Source organism: Pteropus alecto, unplaced genomic scaffold (genome assembly GCF_000325575.1).
Source record: "Pteropus alecto unplaced genomic scaffold, ASM32557v1 scaffold108, whole genome shotgun sequence".
Lineage (NCBI taxonomy): Eukaryota > Metazoa > Chordata > Mammalia > Chiroptera > Pteropodidae > Pteropus > Pteropus alecto.
In genome coordinates this window covers 399,079-417,699 of record NW_006441946.1, presented here as the reverse complement: position 1 = coordinate 417,699, position 18,621 = coordinate 399,079, and the positions used below count along the sequence as shown (strand labels likewise).

The 18,621-nt window shown below is 52.8% G+C and overlaps 1 protein-coding gene across 1 annotated transcript in view; it reads left to right on the top strand.

The window, feature by feature from the left end:
- LARP4B (La ribonucleoprotein domain family member 4B) overlaps positions 1-14,209 on the top strand; it is a 41,408-nt gene extending 27,199 nt beyond the window's left edge. Inside the window, exons 11-17 of the mRNA XM_015594814.1 lie at positions 850-956; positions 1,426-1,677; positions 5,625-5,670; positions 7,121-7,285; positions 9,455-9,579; positions 9,665-9,767; positions 10,842-14,209. Of these exons, the coding sequence (XP_015450300.1) occupies positions 850-956; positions 1,426-1,677; positions 5,625-5,670; positions 7,121-7,285; positions 9,455-9,579; positions 9,665-9,767; positions 10,842-11,114 (1,071 nt within the window). The 3' untranslated portion in view covers positions 11,115-14,209. The remainder of the gene's footprint in view (positions 1-849; positions 957-1,425; positions 1,678-5,624; positions 5,671-7,120; positions 7,286-9,454; positions 9,580-9,664; positions 9,768-10,841) is intronic.
- Positions 14,210-18,621: the final 4,412 nt, after the last annotated feature.

Genomic DNA, 18,621 nt, shown 5'->3' with positions numbered 1-18,621 from the left:
TCTTCTTGTGACTGCTGTCTGCAGAGGAGGCTGCCTGCCATGCTCATGCTGGTTGGCTCTTGGATTAAGTTGCTTTTCGGAGTCTCCAATCACACCTATCTCTTCCAGAGTGGGGTCCTGTGGGACCATGGGCCAGTTGTCCGACCATTTTGTCGGTTCCTGGTCTAGAGCATGAGGCCCTTTTGCTTGCTGTAAAACACACTGCATCATTTTGAGCAGAAGTGAAGAGGTGGTGCCTTTTAATTCTCAGGACTTTAAGTTATTGTTAGCAACGAATTTATTTTTAAACTCGAGCAAAATTATTCAAATCCTAGAGTTGTATATGTAAAGTACATATGTGAAATGATTCATCTCGATTGGTCTTACCGTGATAAACAGTCATCAGTCTCGTTCTGGTACGAGCGCATATTTCTCATATTCTGACTCCTTCAGACTGGGGGGTTTCTGATCAAAACGTTGGGCATTAACTAAGTTTTAAGTGCGTCTGTCTCCTGCAGCGTTCTGAGGACGTCTTGCCTGTCTGGAGGTGGTTTGTGGTCCCTGGGGTTGAGCATTGGAGCCCGAGACGAGTGTGTGTGGTCTGAGCAGGCGCTCCCCTCTCCTGGTCGTTCTCATGTGTGTCCCTGTCTGCCTTGTGGGCTTGCCATCAGGGTCGCCTGAGACGGACCACCAGAGCGTCTTAAAGCCCGACTCTTAGCTGTAAGCAACAGTCTTACCCAGTGCTCTTCCCAGCCATGAATGTTTTAGGTATGAAACGTCGAGAAACGACCGGGTTACCGCAAGAGGCAGCGGTAACCAGCTCGGGGTCTGGGCATGGCTTGTTGACTTGTCTGTTTTTAATGATTCTAGGTAACTCCATTTCCAAATACTGGATTTATAAATGGGTTTACGTCTCCAACTTTCAAACCTGCAACATCTCCGCTGACTTCACTCAGACAGTACCCTCCGAGAAGCAGGCAAGTTCCACAAGTGACTAAAATGCTGCTTTTCTACCTTTTGTCATAAGGGTCGCTGTCACTTCATATCTCTTAAAAGCAAACCAAAGTGTGTTAGACCATGGTCCTTGCCGTGTGTGTGAGTCCTGTTTCCTGAGTACAGACAGAGCTGTGACGACCGCCAGTGGTGACAGTAACCAGAGGGGAGACCGCGGGGGGCGCAGTCACGCGGCAGCGTGTGCTGCTTCGCCTGCAGAAGGCGGGCTCCCTTCACACGGGCTCCCGGGCGGCCTGCAGCTCTGCCCGCTGACTCTTCACTGCTACACTTGCACTGTCTGCACCGTCAGACGTTCCATGTGTTAGCCGTTCTTACCGTTTTTTGTGTTTTTTTCTAAAAAGATAGCAAAGCACATTTTAGCTTAGACGTTGCTGTGTTAGCACGTTGGGTTCGTAATGCTGTGATCATTTCATAACAACATTTTATTAGCAGGAACCCCAGTAAATCCCACCTGCGCCATGCCATTCCCAGTGCAGAGAGAGGACCCGGGCTGCTAGACAGTCCTTCGATATTTAACTTCACTGCGGATCGGTTGATTAACGGAGTGCGGAGCCCACAAGCCAGGCAGACAGGCCAACCCAGGACCCGTGCACAGAACCCTCCAGCCTTTGCCAAGAGAGATGCTGGGCCCGGGCGGGCAGAGCTGAGCAGCCTCGAGCCCTCTCCTGGCTTAGGTAGAGGCCGGTGAGTTACTTGGAACTTTTGTTGAATGTGCTTGTAAATGCTTAATACTCCCGAATTCTATTTAGATATGTTTTATAATCATTTTCAAATACGTAATGTGTTTCGAAAATCAAATTGAAGGCTGCAACCGTGAAAGGTCTTATATGATTACTCACAGAGACCGAACTGGTCTCATCTTCGTTGTAATAAAAAGTTATGGAATGAGCTCTCTAGGTGGAATGGAGCCATGTTAGGTCACAGTTGTCATCTGCGGAGCATTTTGAGCTGGACGGATACCAGAACCCACGACGTGTGAGCCTTCGGTCTCTTCTTGCTCCTGCCGCGCAGAGACCCGGCTCGTTCTCTCCCTGCTCCGTCAGCCAGCAGGGTCATACGGTAGACTGATGCTGAGCTGTGCAGCCAGGCTGATGGGAGCTTCGATTCCTCAGTGGTGAATCTATTTGTAAGACGGAGTGGTGCCTGTGGGTCACACGGAGGGCGGCCCCACCCCTGGGTGTCGGTCCCACAGGGCCCGTGGCCACTGCCTTCGCCCTTTTCCTTTGATGCAGCTAGCTGCCGCTTGCTGTCTTGCTTTCAGCCACTTACAGCTCGCTAGAGAGGTGAGATTGGCTAGGTGGAGGGGAATCGGGGGTACGTTCAGTCATGGCTCGCCTGCCTGGGGGTGCCAGACTGCAGTCGGCTCTCCCCAGCTCCTTCTCTCAGTGGCTGGTTCGATGGGGCTCTCAGGAAGGAGACCTCTCTCTGACAGCTAGCTCAACCTGCTGAAGCTTTTTTATAAAACCTGCTTTGCAAACTTTGATGAACACATGTCCAAGTGTCGTGCTCAGAGTGTACAGCACGGTGTCTGACTGACAGGTCCCAGGACCGTGGGTCCCTCTGTTTCCCTGGCACATGTGTGCTTCCAGGGCAGGTTGGGGCGTGCGGGACCCAGAGGCCGTCCGCCGTCTTTGGAGTGGCTAAGCGCACGGCCAGGCCTTGGAGGGGTCGCAGGGCAGCGTCAGTGGCCGGGGCAGCATGGCACACTGCTGGAGCACGGGTGTGTCGGATGTCATTCAGTCGGTTCGGCAGGTATTGGAGGCTGAGGGGCAAAGGCAGACACTGAGGAAATGCAGGGCAGTGACTTCAGGAAACAGCTGCCGCCTGTGGCACCGGGGGGACGTTGGGAGTTTGGGGTTGTCAGACCGAGAGGTTTGGAGTAGGGCCTGTGGACCCTCAGGAAGGGCAGAAAAGGTGCCACCAGGAAGGTAGGTTCCCGGGTCTCCAGCCCCTCACACCTCCAGCTTCCTCTAGCATTTCTGTTTGGGAGGAGCTCCATGAGAAGTGTCCTGGCGATGGAAAGACAGGGCCTGAGGGACACCTGCTCAGCGTCCCATGGGAGGGTGAAGGGTCATGTGAAGCTGAGGAGCACGTGGTCGGCCAGCGCTGCCCACCTCTGGCCACACACCCATCACCCCCCGCGGCGCCTGGACTTCCAGACAACAGTAGTGGCGAGTTCATGCTTCCACCCAGTGGGGACTCTACCAAAATAGTCTGTGCCCTGAGGGCTGTGATCACTAGCATGACACTGGCGGGGCGCAGTCGAGTGGGGCGCAGTTGAGCGCCACATACCTGAGGCTGGCAGGAGGCCCTGGTCGTGTTGACAGCCGGCTCCGCCCTGCTTCTCCTGCTCCAGTCTTCAACTGGAGGGCAACCTTGAGGGCCCTGAGTCTCAGCAGCTGTGCCCCACCAGCACCCCCTTTTCTAGCTTCAGTTTTGTTTCCCATTAACCTTGTCCATTGGGTGTGAGGAGCAATCCGAGGCACCCCGGGAACTCCCTTGGACCACACGTGGCTCTCCGACCCCTTTGGAGCAGCAGTGCACAAGAGCAGTCACCTAGCCAGGTTCAGTGGCAGGAGGGGGCCCAGCTGGGTGGACAGCTGTCTCAGTTATGTCACCTGCTGAAAGCATCCTGCACTGGCGACCAAGACAGCCAAACCACCGGAGTTGGCAGTTGTGGGCCCGGGAGCAGAAATCGTGCTGGGGGGTATTGGATGTGCCCCGTGGTGCCTGGGCATGCGTGCTGCTGTGGCCTGAGCCTCCTCACGTGCAAAGCACGTGCTGCGTCTCAGAGTGAGGGCCATCCTCGAGGGTGCTGCCGACCCACAGCCTCACCGCTGAGTCTTCCCTCAGCTTGTCTGCTCCCCAAGTGGGGCCCATGCCCCTGCTGCTGCTGTGGACATGTTGTATGGGCACCAGGGGCTGAAGGCAGCATCTGCTCAGGTCCGCCGAGTGGTGCGGGCGGGCCGGAGTCAGGCAGAAGTGCAGCCTCCTGCAGGATGGGGCGGGGCTGGCACTGGGGCCTCAAGCGCACAAGTGTCACTGTGTTGCTCAAGTGACACCGGGGTAACGGGGAGGAGTCTGGACACCACCTTTTTTCACCCAGCGGTCAGGAGTCTCTTCTAAAGTGGATGGCTTCAACACAGATGCCTGTACACTATCTCTTCCACAAGCCCCCTCCCTAGGTTTGCTGTCACCAGAGTTTGAGCCTGCTTTTGTGGGTCTCTGTCCAGCCAAGTGCTTCGCACTCCTGCTCGAGAACCAGGGGAGACCTGTACTTCAGCCACTTCCGCGTCCAGACACAGCGCACAGCACTTGTGTTGCCTGAAGTTCTCCTCTGGGAGGATCCCCTCACACGCTGGCTTTTGGGGTGCTCCCGATAGAGGAGCGATGCCGAGACAGCCGGCACATCATGCGGCCATCACTAGTCTAGGTTCGACTCTCCCCACAAAGCCCTAGGTGTAGGTCAGGAGCACAGAGGCGCTGCACTGGGCTGCGGGGCCATAGCTCAGACATGCAACTAATGCTGGTGGCGGGCACTCAGGTCTGGGCCCATCTCCGTGGCTTAGCGTCCCACTTGTGATGGGCAGCTCAGGTCCATGGTCACTGCTCTCCACAGTAAGGCATGCAATATCCACTAGAGCTGACTCTGGAGTTGACTGTATAGCAGAGCACGTGACCTTGCTCTGGAATCCGTGTGGTTAGCACTCTGCTTCTGCTGGATGTACAGGCCAGAGGTTCCATGCACATCCTTGGCGTTAGCCAAGGGCGCAAAGCTCCTCATTTTGATTAGTTAGACCATCTTGGGCAAGAGTGCTCATAGGTTTTCTATAAAATAATTTGTCAAGATTGCCTCTAAATTTCTTTCCCAAGGGAGTCTTCCCGTTCAGGTGGAATGACAAAGGGACGAGTAAATGGAAATGAAGTTATAAATTGGCGTAATAATGTGAATGGTTAGGCCAGGTAGCCCATCCAGGGTGGCAGAAGTGTCTCAGTACCCTCAGGCCCTGCCGTGGCCACAGCGTTTCTGCACTGCAGTACGTGGCCCAGCTCTGAGCCACAGCTGTCTAGATGCCATGCCTGCAGCCAGCAGCTGGGCAGAGATGGAGCGCGAGGTTTGGAAATGCACGTGTGTTCAGCGGCGAAGCGCCCGGGCTGATGACTTGGACGGTCCAAGGACTGGGCGGCGGGGAGGCGGCAAGAGCCAACCATCTGCTGGGGTCTTCGCGCTTTGAATGATGCGCCTGGTACATTTCATTGCTGTTCTCTGATAGTTCACCTGCGTAGTTCGAGGTCAGATTTTACACATCGTGTCATTCCAGCTGAATGGATGTTCACGTATCAATAGCAAAACAAAAATTTTAAATAGCCCCTAGGAGAATTCTTTCAATAAATGTGTTTTTCTTTTTCCTATTTTTATTTACCTATCTGTACATCAGTTTTGGTCCTTTACTATAAAATTTTGTTTTTGTTTTGCTTATACTTTTTAAGTTGGGATTTTAGAATCAAAAGTCATCTCTGAAAAGTTATAAGGTCATAAAGATTGAATGTGTGTGCTCTAATCTTACATGTGCTCAATGAAAAATGTTGCACGTGGGAAAAAGTTAACACTCTCTGGCTTTCCTCTCTAGGAAAAATTCCTTCGGTTACCGGAAGAAACGGGAGGAGAAGTTTACAGTGAGTACATCAGATTTGTGTCAATTTAGAAGACATTTAAATCGAATTGACATTGAGCAAACATGAGATGGCATTAAGGGATTCCTGAAATTTTTGCTTTTCTGAGAGGGAGAAGGTGCTGGCTAATTCCCTGTCACAACACAGTGCATGCAGGTGTATTTGCTGCGCAGTAGGTACCGCCGAGAACATACTCTGCACATGCTGTAGCTGACCAGGTGTCTGCATGAGCCCTTTCTCTGTGGGTCACCGCACAGTGTAGTTTCCAGTAAGTGGACTCATCGGGTCGAGAGGCAGGAACAATCCCTCCCAGGCAGGGAGTTCATCAGTGTTTTTCCTTCAGTCGTTGTGCCCGCTGTGCGGAGAGCACCGCTGCCTCTGCCGAAGCTCGTGCTGGTGCGAGAGGCGATGTCCCCTGTGCGTAGTCCTGCTGCGCTTTGTTGGGCGCTGATACGGTCCGTTGCTGCACCAAGTGGCGGAGAGCATTCTGGTACAGTTAGCCGTGTGCAGGAAGACATGGAGGGAGGGAAACCTGTTTCCTGGACTTAACACAAATGCCTGTGTTCCACCCAAATGCAAACCTATTTCTCGTTCTGCTCCTTGTCGCCTTCAGCCAAGGAACGGGACCCCTGCAAAGTGACTTCCGGCTTATTAAAGCAGGCTGATTATAGCTTTCCAACAAAGTTACAGCGCTGCCTTTCTCCTGAGATCTCGGGCTCACAGTTTACGCTCAGCTATTCCCTGAGTTTACTTTCTTGATGTTGGGGAATGTGACAGCTTCTAAGGTCACGTCTTTACATAGTGATTTAAAAATGTAAAGTGTTTCTAGAAATTAGTTTTCAGATAACCGAAGTCCCCTCCTTTTTTGTTAAATTGCTTTTTAAATGGAAATCTTTGTAAATTTTCTGATAGAGGTTGTAGAGAGTTCGAAGAGTGGAGTGGACTTTGTGGATTTTCTCTTCCAATCTCCTTTCTGACTGAGGTTACAAACTTTATGACTAATAACACGAAGCTTGAGAGGAATAGATTAATGTCTAGAGTTGGGCCGCTCGGATTGTCGATGGAGGGTCCAGTTCCACAGCATCTCCCTTGTCCGTAGCTGTCACTTGCTACTCCAGCTGCGCACCTATGTCCCGCACATTCTGTCGGCCGACTGGCCAGGAACCAGGGGGTCTTGGTGGTCGCAAACAAGCAGCCCTCGCATGGCATGTGATCGTGCCCAGCACAGTCCTGAGTGCTCAGCTTTACAGTGCTGCTCTCAGTAGTGAAAACTGCCTGATGAGTGACCTTGGAGCAGGGGACAAAGTGTTGGTATGGTTGGATTGTTCGTTTTCTTCAGATAGATGCAGAAATCAGAAGATTAGAGAATGGGTTATTGCCTTGATCTTTTGTAGTGTTTCTCAGCGCCGTGCCGTCTACACTCGTACGACCTTGCTGTGTTGTTCTCTTTCAGAGGAGTCAGACTCAGTCTCCAACGCCACCAAAGCCTCCGTCCCCGAGCTTCGAATTGGGGCTGTCCAACTTCCCTCCGCTGCCTGGGGCGGCAGGCCACTTGAAGACTGAGGACTTGTTTGAAAACAGGCTGTCTAGCTTGCTACTGGGATCATCAAAAGAAAGGGTAAGACATACGTCACAAGTCCAGTGGTCACGGACGTTGGCCGAGCACCGACTTCCTCCCAGGCGCTAGGCTGAGCTCCTTACACGTGAGACTTTTCACATGCAGAAGAGGTTCAGAGGGGAGAGGTTCAGAGAGAGTAAGGGGTCTGCAAAGGCCACACAGACTTTGAGTGGTTGGGTCAGAGCCGAACCCAGACTGGGGCCTTTCCGTTTCCTGTCTGCCAAGGTCAGAGGGAGAAGCCTGTGCCATGGCGTGCAGCGTGGACGCTTTCTCTCACCCTGAAACTTGGATTGCATTTTTAGTGTTGCTATGTAGGACCTGCCTTTATTTTACAAGTCAGAAGAATAATAGAGAAAAATGTGAATTATACCTGCAGTAATATGATTTTTTAGTAATCTCTGTGAATAACAAGCCTGAAGTGACTTTTCTGTATTGTTAGTGCCTTGGGGACTCCGTTGGCTGCCAGACTGGCTGCTTGCTTTCATTCCTCTGTGTGATGACAGCCCCAGGAACTCACTTCAGCTCCGGGGTCTCAGGGGCTGATTCCCAGTGCTCGCGCCTCCATCCCTCCGTCCCTGGGTCCGCTGTGGCTGACGAGCTGCGGAGGGCCTCGTGCTGCTGCCAGCAGTGGTCCTGTGTCTTCTGGTGGAAGTTCACCCTTGCACACCCGATGTCAAGAGTTAGAACTCTAGCCTCTGAGTTGGGGAAGGCCACACCCGGGCTCTAGACTCCACACTCAAGGCCACCGTGACAGCCGCTAGTCCCCAGGCAGGATTCATGGTGGAGTTTATAAAGCTAGCATTGAGGCCTTTTTACACCGGTGTGCAGTTAATGTGCTCGTTTTTAACCTGCGAGGTCAGAATAACGACCGCTTGTTCGATTTGGCGTGGCTTGTGCATTATTCTGAAGTTCCGAAGAGTACTTTCTGAGTTACGAGTGCCTGCCTCATAGAATGAGTGGGAGAATCAGTGCATTTTGGAGATCGTGAATTCTAGTTTTCAGACTGACTTTCCTCCTCCAAGAGGTGGGCAGAACAGGCTGGTCTCTGTCCCTTCAAAGAAAGCAAGTACTATTTTTTTACTGATTGAGTTTCTGTGTAAAATTTCTTTTGAAGAAAGAATTGCTACTTTTAAAAAGCCAGAGCCTGACTCCATGGCCAGGTGGGCGCCTCCGTCCAGGACAGCGGCGACTCAGAGCTGGCGGGGAAGGGCCTCGGTGGCCGTGCAGGCCTCGGAGATGCCAGGTGTGGTCCCCGACTGCTCACCTTCCGGCGCGTCAGGCCCAACAGACCCCGAGTCGACTGAGCTTTTACAAAGCGGAGGCATTTCCCTTCCCACATCCTTCCACCTCAAGCGCCAGGTCGTGCAGGGGACGGTGCTCGGGCCACATGTCTCTGGCGCGCCGTGTGGGCTTGGTGTGGATGGTCACGTTCCGCCCACCTCCACCGCTCGTCTGTTTTGAAAAGTAAAAGTTTAAGACGGTGTCACCTTTTTGTACTTAGTCTCACTTCCAGTTATTTATTGGCTGTCCTGCCACTTTTATGAGTTACGCGTTGTGAAGAAGACTGTGTATGAGCTGCCACTGTGCACGGGGCCGGTGGCTGGAGCAAGCGCATCTGGTGTCGGGGCTTTGCCTCGTGGCGGTGGGCATTTAACGACCGTTCTGTGCTCAGGCTCTCCCCTGTTAAGTCGGGGCACTAACACATCCCTTCCAGGGGTGTTTGTGAATTCTGGGGGGAACAGCAGTCAGCACCTGCCACGCACCTCAAAATGCTGAGTTGTGTCGGTGTGGAGGGCAGTTGTGTGTTTTCGGCGGTTTCCTTGAACTGTTCTTTGTGTCCCAGGTTATGCTAGGCATTGGGGTGTCAGCCGGGTGAGAGGGTTTTGGCATTTGTTCGGTTGGGAGGACAAGCTTGCAGGCAGCATGGGGGAGGCAAGAAGAGGGCCCAGACGGGGGTTTGTGGGAGGACAGGCTTGGGTGCTGTCTCCTCCTGCCGCCGATGGCTCGTGCTCCAACTGCCACTCGGTGCCACGGCACTTCCCATGCCCCAGGACAGCGGGCAGCCGTCGGCTCCATCGGGCGGTACCCTTGTTGGCCCGTTAGATCACTATGACACATGCGACGCATGCCTCTCTGCCCGCCTGTGAACTGTGATTCCCCTGGTTTCAGGGCCTCGGCACGGACGCAGGCGTGAGCACTCTGCCCGCAGCAGCCCCCAGAGAGCCCCCGGGGCCAGCCCCCTGCACGCTGTCCGCGGCCCACGAGCGTGCCCCGTCCCCTGTCTGCCTGCCCGAGTAAGTGCCCGGCCCGCTGCCTCCTCCCCACCCCCTGGGATTGCCGTGGGGTGGGACACTCACGTGTTGGGCGGCCTTTTCACAGGGACCCCAAGGTGGTAGAGAAGCCGAGGGAAGCCCCGAGTGCAGACAGACTTCCTTCCGCCTCGACTGCGAGTAAATCGGTGCAGGTGAACGGTGCCGCCACGGTAGGTGCGGGGTGATGGGTGGCTGGAGGGGGAAGCAGCCCCCGCTCGGTGCCCCTGCTTTTCCGGTGCAGCCCGCCTGGGCAGCTTTCACGCCGTGCCCTGTGCTTCTGGCGCAGGCCCCTCAGCTCCGTGCACGCGTTCCAGCCCACTGCCCGCAGTATTCCTTGTCAAGCAGCCACGGCACCGTGTCTCGGTGTCTGTTGAGTGACGTCCTGCTGAGTAGTCACGAGACGCAGGCTCTGGGCCCCATAGGCTTGGAGCTCATCTGAGCACCGACTGTCTGTCGCTCACAGACGTGAGGACGCGGAGGCACCTCTTCCCCGTGTGGGAAGTCCCTGCCCTGTGTGGGTCCGGCCTGTTTTATTCTGATGTGCACTGTCCTCAGTTTGATCTCGGGTCAGCTTTTGTCGTTTGGATTGGGGAGGGAAACCCCTACTGCCTACTAGGTTGAGTCTTTAAAGAATATTTTTTAGGTTAAAATTATTTTTAACTTAGCAAATCATTTATCGAGGTGGAATAGTTCTGACTAATTCCTCTCTGTCACTTAGCCTCCTGCTTCCACTTACCTGAAAACCCTATTCACTTTTTTTCAAGATTTAACTCTTTCCTGAACCCACACCACCAGCCCACTTAGTGTGAAGTGAGCACAAACATTTTAAAGGCAGTTCTGAGGTTCATCAGTCAGCGATGGCTGTGTGGCCCTGTGTGGTGGTGCGCGCAGGGAGCAGGGCAGAGGAGACGGCGGCTCCCAGCCTCCCCGCTCTCCGCACCCTTCCCTCGGGCCTCCTCGGGGGCCCCCACATGGCTGGAGAACCCTTCGAGCCGGAGGGGAGCCAGCTAGCTGTGTGCCTCCGTGGCCCTTCTTGGCCTTCCCGTACTTACAAGGGCGTGTCTCCTGGCGGGGGCGGTGCCGCAGGGGAAGCTGCATGGCTGAAATCTGCAGAGCCCTTTAAAGCAAAGATGCTTCTGACTATTGAAAACGTTTTTACCTTTACCTTAAGAGAAGGCTGTTTTGGCCTGTTGCCCCCGGAGCCGGCACGTTGTGCAGGTAACCTGAGCTGTGTCTTTCCCCAGGAACTGCGGAAACCCAGCTACGCGGAGATTTGCCAGAGGACAAATAGAGAGCCTCCATCCTCCCCGCTGCAACCCCCAAAAGAACAGAAGCCAAACACTGTCAGTTGTGGGAAGGAAGACAAGAAGCTCGCTGAGAGAGAGCCCCCCGCCCCCAAATCCAACCCGGGACCACCCAGAGACCAGAAGAGGCCGCTAGGCCGCCGGCCCTCGCCCCCCGCTGCAGGGCGGCGTCCACACAGAGAACAGAGCACCCCTCCCCGGTCCCCTCAGTGAGCACCCAGGTCTGGGAGGGCTGTGAGGAGCTGAGGTCGCACGACTAAGCACTGTCCTACTCGGTACCGAGAATGAGCCACTGGTTAGGAGCTTGCAGTGTAGACAAGGCCCGCGAAATGCCTGCAAGTTATTTTTCTTCTATGAGTCAGATTTTCCCCCTCTTGAAAAAAAATCTATTTTTCAGGATTTAATTAATATAAACCTTATTTTAGGTTGGTGCTTAACTGGAGGTGATGCATAAGTCTGATTTTTTTCAGGATAGAAAATGCATTTATCCTAACAAATTGATATTTTTTATTAAGCCTCCATGTGGCTATGAATGCAAGCTATAAATAGTGAGTTTTTCTAAATTAAGTGGAACTGTGCTACTTCATTTTTTAAAATAACTGGTTGGCAAGTGCATATCTCTAAGGGTGTCCAGACCGATGGGTGAGGCTGAGGACAGTCGGTTGAGGGCACGAAGCGGTGCTGTAGGTGTGCCTGGAGGAGGGACAAGTCAGACCAGGCACACACTGGCCCGGGCGTGTGCCCTCATGCAGAATCCCAGCAAGCGGTTCTATCTTTTTAGAAAAAGTGCAACCCCTTTTTTGATCTACTGGGCAAACAGAAGCCGCAGAGAGCCCCCAAGAGCCTGAAACCTGGAGTTTTGATGCACTGCAAGCGAGTAACCAGCTCCTCAGTCCAGTCCCAAGTGGCTGTCATGTAAGATAAATTCAAAGCACATTGTGAATAGAACTCAATGGAAACATGAACTTTGTTGCCCACTGACATGTCACCGCAGAATTGTGCCCTGGTGTTGTCTTGCTCCCACGAGCTGGTGGAAGGTCCTGCGTCTCCCCCACGTTAGCCGGCTCCCACGGGCGCCTCCCCGACCCTCCGCATCAGCACGGGCCAAACGTTACTTGATCTTGGGAGAGTGTTTGGTGCCCTGTGGTGGTGGAGGGTGAGAATTCCCGCTCTTTACCTCCGAGACGGGGCCTCCTGACCCCTCTGGAAGTGCTGCACTCTGAACACGCATGCACTAAAGCTAGTGGTTTCTGATAAAGTTACATATAAATTATTTTCTTTTAAAATGCCTAAATTTTTCCTTTAAGTATTCTAAGCAGCAGACATTAAAATAAGAATATTTCCTGCTAAATGTAACCATACAGTTTATTCTGCAAAATGTTATTTAACAAGACTGAGGATTTTTTTAAAAAAGTTATTTCCATCCAATATTTAAAGACTTGAATTTTATTTAAACTTGAAAATGACTTTGCCTTAACTTTTGTATAAGACAGCGTAGAGTTCCTGGAGGTGGTCCCTGGGGTGGCGTGCGTGGCTCGCAGTCGCTGGGTGAGGCGGGTCTGCCGGCGCTGGCTCTGCCGAGGCCGCGTGCGGAGGACGCGGACCAGCGGTCGGGCTTGCAGCACAGCTGGAAGATCTCTCACAGCCGATCTTTGCTGACTGTCGAAAAGGCCTGTAAATGCAGATAGTCGATACTGTATTAAATGTGTGCACTTGGGAGTGTGTGCTTCGCTTGTACAGTTGTAAATAATCAGAACATATTAAAAAGGTACCCTAAAGAGAAAAATCTGATAAAAATTATTGATATATTATAAATGTTGCTATTGAGCTGAATGTAGATAAACTAAATGTTGTGGTTTGAGTATTATTTTAATTTGTTGAGGTTTTTTTCCCCCTCTTGAACTGGTGTGTTGAACTGATTCTGCCTCTTCGCTGCTGCAGAGGGGAATGGACGGGCTCATGAAAGCCTTCGCACACGGTCATGCTCTGCCCGAAAGTATGCACACCTGCTCGTCCAGCTGGCGTGGAGGGGTTGTGGAGTGTGATGGAGAAAGCAGAGGCCGGCAGGACCTCCAGGAGAAGGGAAGCGTGGTCTGCTGCTGAGGATCACGAGCAGCCCGGCCTGGCTCCCCCTGCCGGGGCCTCAGAGCAGCCAGCGTCAGTCACACACCTAGCCATGCACACAGTGCTAACGCCTTGCAGATGCCTGTGAGAGGAAGATGGGGATGCATTTCTCTGTGGTTGTGAGATCGCTGGCAGAACGCGGGAACAATTGGCCTCTTAGACCCAGACCAGCGAGGACTGGAGAGACTTGGACAGGCAGCTCCGACCGAGGAGCCACCTAGCGCTGCGGCCTTGCCGGAGGGGGGCCGATGCTGTCAGCCATCGTCGTCCCCGAGTCACTCAGGACAAAGCTGCCTTTCCCTTACGCACGTGTGGACTGGTGGCTGGAGCTCGCCGCTGCAGTTACGGACAGGACGATGGTGACCACTGTGACAGCAGGCCAGCCAGTCGGCGTGGCGAGGCACACGTGCACAGCAGGGCATGCCGCGCAGCTCCCGCAGCCAGTCCATGGCATCCAGAGTTGCACCTTGCTCTGACAGGATTTTTATAGCACCCTTTTTCATTAAACAAAGGTGATATGCCAAATAGCTGTATGATGTCCCAAAAACAACCTTTCTGATACTACTCTGAGATTCTCCACTCACAGGAAAGAATGGGAGTTGGCACAACAGGAAGTTGTGACGCAGATGGCAGCTCTGTCACACGCAGCCAATAGTATGTGGCGTTTGTACATTTAAAAAAGCGTCACTTTCCTTTCCCCCAGCAGTATTTCGAGGTATAGAATCAGATACAGCAGTCACAAATGACCTTTTAACTTGTACAGTTGTGTGATGATACTTGCCACTGGGAAATCTGAGCATCCGGCCTGCTTCTCCAGACATGAATTTCAAGCAGTGTAGTTGCTTTTTAGGAGTCAGTGTCGTGACGTTTCCGATCCAGCCCTCCCATAGGCCCCGACGAGGGCAGCCGCCACGGCAGGTGCAAGCCGTGGGTGGGTTCACACAGAAAGCAGCAGACAATCGGAGATGGAGGGAGAGCCACCAGCTGCCAGGTCGCGAGATGGGGTGTGATGTGGAAGCTTTCTTTGAGGGCTTTCGTTTTTCTGTTCTTTTCATTAAGACTGGAATCAAGCTTATGTGTAAACTATTGGTAATTTAAGTTTCCTTTGTGTCATTCAGTGTAAAACTGTCTAATTTGAAAAAAAAATGTAGGTTATGAGAAATAAAGATTTAGGCACTGTTCAATTTTTCTTTCGATTTTTTTAAATTAAAATTTTCTTTAAGAACACATCTTCTTAAAAATAATTTTTTGTCTGTTCCGTCAGCGTACGTGAGAATGAAGCGCGGGTCCCCTCCAGCTCGTGTCTGGGTCACAGAGACGTCTGTCTTGGCACACGCGTGAGCTGTCCACGAGGACTCCCCCAGTTGGCTTCTCACTTTAAGGTGCTCAGAGCGAGCACTAAACTCAAGCTTTCATGAGGAGACTGCTCGTTACACCCAAGGTTTACTGCAAAAGTAGATTTCCCTTTGTTAGCGGCTTCTGTTTCTCATGTCTCATGTCTCCGTAAAGTCACTTGGAGTTGATGTTGAGGACGTGGTTTTTAGACTGTTAAGTGAGCCTCAGAAACAAAGAAAGTGGCTTATCCCTAAGTAATGGTGACGCCCACACTAGTAAATGGACACGGATGAGACCTCTTAGTGTATTATTCACTTAGGGGAGAGATGGGCTGATTAGATGTTAATGGGCTGATTTTCTTCTATGAATTGCCTGTTTATATCCTTTTCTCATTTTTCTACTAGGTTATCTTTCTTGTTGACTGAGTATTCCTTATCTGTTCTGGTGATTAATTCTTTGTTACGTATGTTACAAATATTTTCTCTCAATCTCTACCAAATGTCTACTTAGAGTACCTTACAGTTTTTAATTCTCATCTAGTAAAATGTATCAATCTTCTCATGTATGTTTCGAGCTCCTCGGTCTTGTTTATGAAGTCCTTCCCTACTCGAGTCATAACAATAACCCTTAGGCACAGCTGCGTCCTCAGTCCGTCTGGAATGGATTGCTTTGTGTCTGCGTGTGTGGTCCCAGGTAAGAACCCAATTTTTCTTTTTGTCACGTGGAGAGTTTCTTTCTCCCATGTCACATACTAATGAGTTCATTATTTTCCCACTGGTGTGTGATGCCACTGTTGTTCCCTGCAGAGTTCCCACATGCGCATGCGCCTTATCTGGGCTCACATTGCGAACCACCTACGGTTCTGTTCCTCTGCTGACGCCGTCGGGGTGCTGTTTGTAGAACTCCTAGCACTAGCTGCGTGTGCCCCATGGCAGCAGGAGTGAAGCCTGCCTGGATCACACTGTATCCCTTGTTCTGTGCACACCGTCGGTGACAGTAGACACTCAAAAAATACTTGTGAGATTAGTGAAATATTTATTATGTATTTTCTACATGCAGCACCGGCCTAGGAAATCTGGGGAGAAATGGGGTGATGTGTTCATTGCTACTTCTGCATAACTACCCAAATCTCAGTGGCTTAAAATAACAAACGTGCACTGGCTGAGGTAGGCTTGGCCAGGCTGCACTTGTGTGTGTCACCTGATATGGACCTGTTTTGGGGGTGGGGGACAGGCCATAGCTTGTCACCATGTGCGTCTCATCTTTGGGCCAGCAGGCTGGCCAAAACGTGCCCTCGTCCATCTGCACTCCCTCACGGTGTCTTGCAGGTCCCTAGCCCCACCCCGTGTGGAAATGCCAGCAGCCCCGCAGCATCAGCAGCAGTGAGACTGCTGTGGCACAAGGTGTCCCCAGGGGCCCATGTCCTTTTCGTTCCCTGCGGCTCAGGGTCACCTCCTTCCCCTGCTGGAACAGGGTGCTGCAGACAGCTGTGTTAATGTGGGGCAAGGGCCTTGTCTGGCTTTTAGGGACTGCCAGGTCCCCAGCACATTCACATCTTGTTGGCCAGAGTGAGGACCCGTGTTCACGACATGGCAAGACTTAGGAAAGGGGAGGTGGCCACCGGCCCCCACACAGCGAACGCTAGGGACATCCTTAACCGGCAGCCCCTCACTCCAGGCTCATACACGACCACCCGTGTGACTTGACCACCTGAGTTGGGTTGGTGTCTGAGACCGACCGCTCAGTATATCTGATTTCCTCCTCAAGACTCCCCCTCAGTTGGCGCCACCGCCCACCCACAGCTGATCGCCACTTCCTCCAGGTCTCCCGTCACCTCCGCCTTCATAAGGCACCTCGATCCCTGTCACTCTGCTCGGCCACAGCCACCTCTTACAAGCACTTACCTGGCCTCCAATCCTCAACACCCTCGTCCTCACACCGGCTGAGGGCTCCTATGGGTGTTTCCTGGCTAACCCTGCAATGGTCCCCATGATGCAGGAGCCTCTGTGTCTGCACTGCTTCCGCCCACCCCTTACCCTGCTGCCGCCTCCACGTTTCCACAGCTTGACTGGTTTCCCTGCTCCTGTGTCCACTCTCAGCTCAGCTGTCACAGAGCCTGTCCCTCCTTGAGCCACCTGTCACCTCTGCCTCATTCCCTGTCTCACGTTATTCGTACTTTAATGTGTTTACTACTGGCCTTGTCTGTATGCATGCCTCTGTCTCCCCAGTGTCTGGAGGGCGGCCCAGGATGAGCGTCTTAAACCCGTTCAAAATGTCCCAAACACTCACTTGCAGGCTGAAGTCCACCAAAGTCCATCAGCCCCAGACTTTCCTCAAACTGTCGGCTCGCCATACTCTGCCTTGCCAACCTGCCCCTTCCAGGTGGCGACAGCCCATTGGGCCACACCTCGGGCCCCAAACCTGCGACTCCCTTTAACTGCTTCCTCTCTCCCATGCTGTCCGCAATGTCCTTCTCTGCCTCCTCTGGGCCAGTGAGCTAACGGCTTTTTTGCTCAGCTCTCCTATGCTTTCTCACAGCTGCCCAAGTAGGCCTGTGGCCTCAGCCTTGTTCGGAGCCACCTCAGCGCCCACCCCTGAAGTGACCTGGGTGACCTGCCCAGTCCTCAGACTCAGTGGGTGACAGGCTCCCTCCCTCCAGCCTCTCGATTGCCACCTGCCTGCCTGTCCCTCCCTGTGTCTCCCTTGGTCCCCATAACCACTTCGGAGAACGCTTCTGCATCTTGTTTGCTGGCCTCCCGTGATGCACACTTCTTTAGGGCAGGAGGGACTCTTTTTGCCAGAGATGGAGAGGGGTACATTTTGTTTGTACTGTTTCTCCAGTGCCTGGACTTTTAAAAAGTCCTTTAAAATATTCTTTAAATAAATGTTGAATCAAGTGATTTATGTTTTGAGAAGGCCATTTTTGCAGGCTTTTGGGAGGTAGGATGGAGGGGAGAGGTCAGGAAGCCCAGGTCATGTCTCTGGGTGACGGATGGATAGCATAGGGAAGGGAAGAGGGAAGTCATTAAAGGTGAATTCAGTTTGTCAATGTAAGATGTCCAAACCAGTAGAGAAGTTTTCTGAGTTTATTTGAGCCAAAATGACCACAATTATGGGGAAGCAAAATCTCAATGGAATGAGAAAATGCTCTAGGGAATGGCCGTTTTGCAGTTCCTTTCATGCGTTTAGAATCAAGGGAGAAATGTAAGAAAGGTGCTCAGCACCCACTGGGGCTGATTGAAGGAGTGAGAGAGAGTAGAGTGGGAAATGTCTAGGATCAGACAGGAAAAATGGAGACTTCTGTTACCTGGGTGGGAGCCAGGTAGGTAATGACTGACATTTGCAGCACAGGGAGATGATGGTCTTCGGGCTACAAGATAACGAGAAGGTCTGTATTCTTTGCTCTTGTGCCTCTGAGGGGTCAGGAAAGAAAATGACTGACATTTCAGAGGTATGTGATCCCAGACGCATGAGAACAGACAGGCTCACTTAAGGCAAAGACTGACCTTTGCCAAGGAGGACGGGCCTGGGACAGGGCAACCCACCATGGCCCGCCCACTGAGGAGTTCATGCTGAGACTGTCCTGTGGCCGCTGAGGTCGCTGAGCTTGGTGGGCTTATTGCATAGTCCCTGCACGTCCACGGGTCCCCAGCTCAAGCATGTTGGAGCACAGGTGGTGACGCATCACTCAGATGAGGGAGACCCTTGCATGGAACGAGGTGGGGACGCGGGACACAAGAGTTCTGTTTTGGACATCTCGGCCTTGCGAGGCCCCCGCAGCCACAGGGGGGACTGCGGTGTCCGAGAGGCAGCACCTCGGCCCAGAGGTCTGGCGGGGCTGAGAGCAGGCAGAGGAAAGACCCAGAGGCCGATGACCAGGCTGGTGGGGGAGCAGGAGGGAGTGTGTGTGAGGGGACCCTTTGAGGGACCGAGAAGCTGGGGCAGTACATGTGCCTTGGATGTGGCAGCCTGGAGTATCATGGTGTCCTTGAAAAGATTAGTTCTAAATATGCCCAGTGTTCCCTCCTGGAGAGTCATCGGGGTGGGGAGGGGCAGACGCTCAGTTCTGGGCCACAGCTCTGTCTTCCGAGACCTGGCTCCAGCCCTGGTGTGGAGAGCCGGGCTGTGTCATTGTGTCCAGGCACCACAGGTGGGCCTTTCCTTGGCCTCGTCACTGCCCAGGAGGCTGCTCTGACCCCTCTGTCCTTTTAAACTCAGGACAGCTGGTGTCCTTTGGGAAGGAATAGCAGCTGAGGACAGC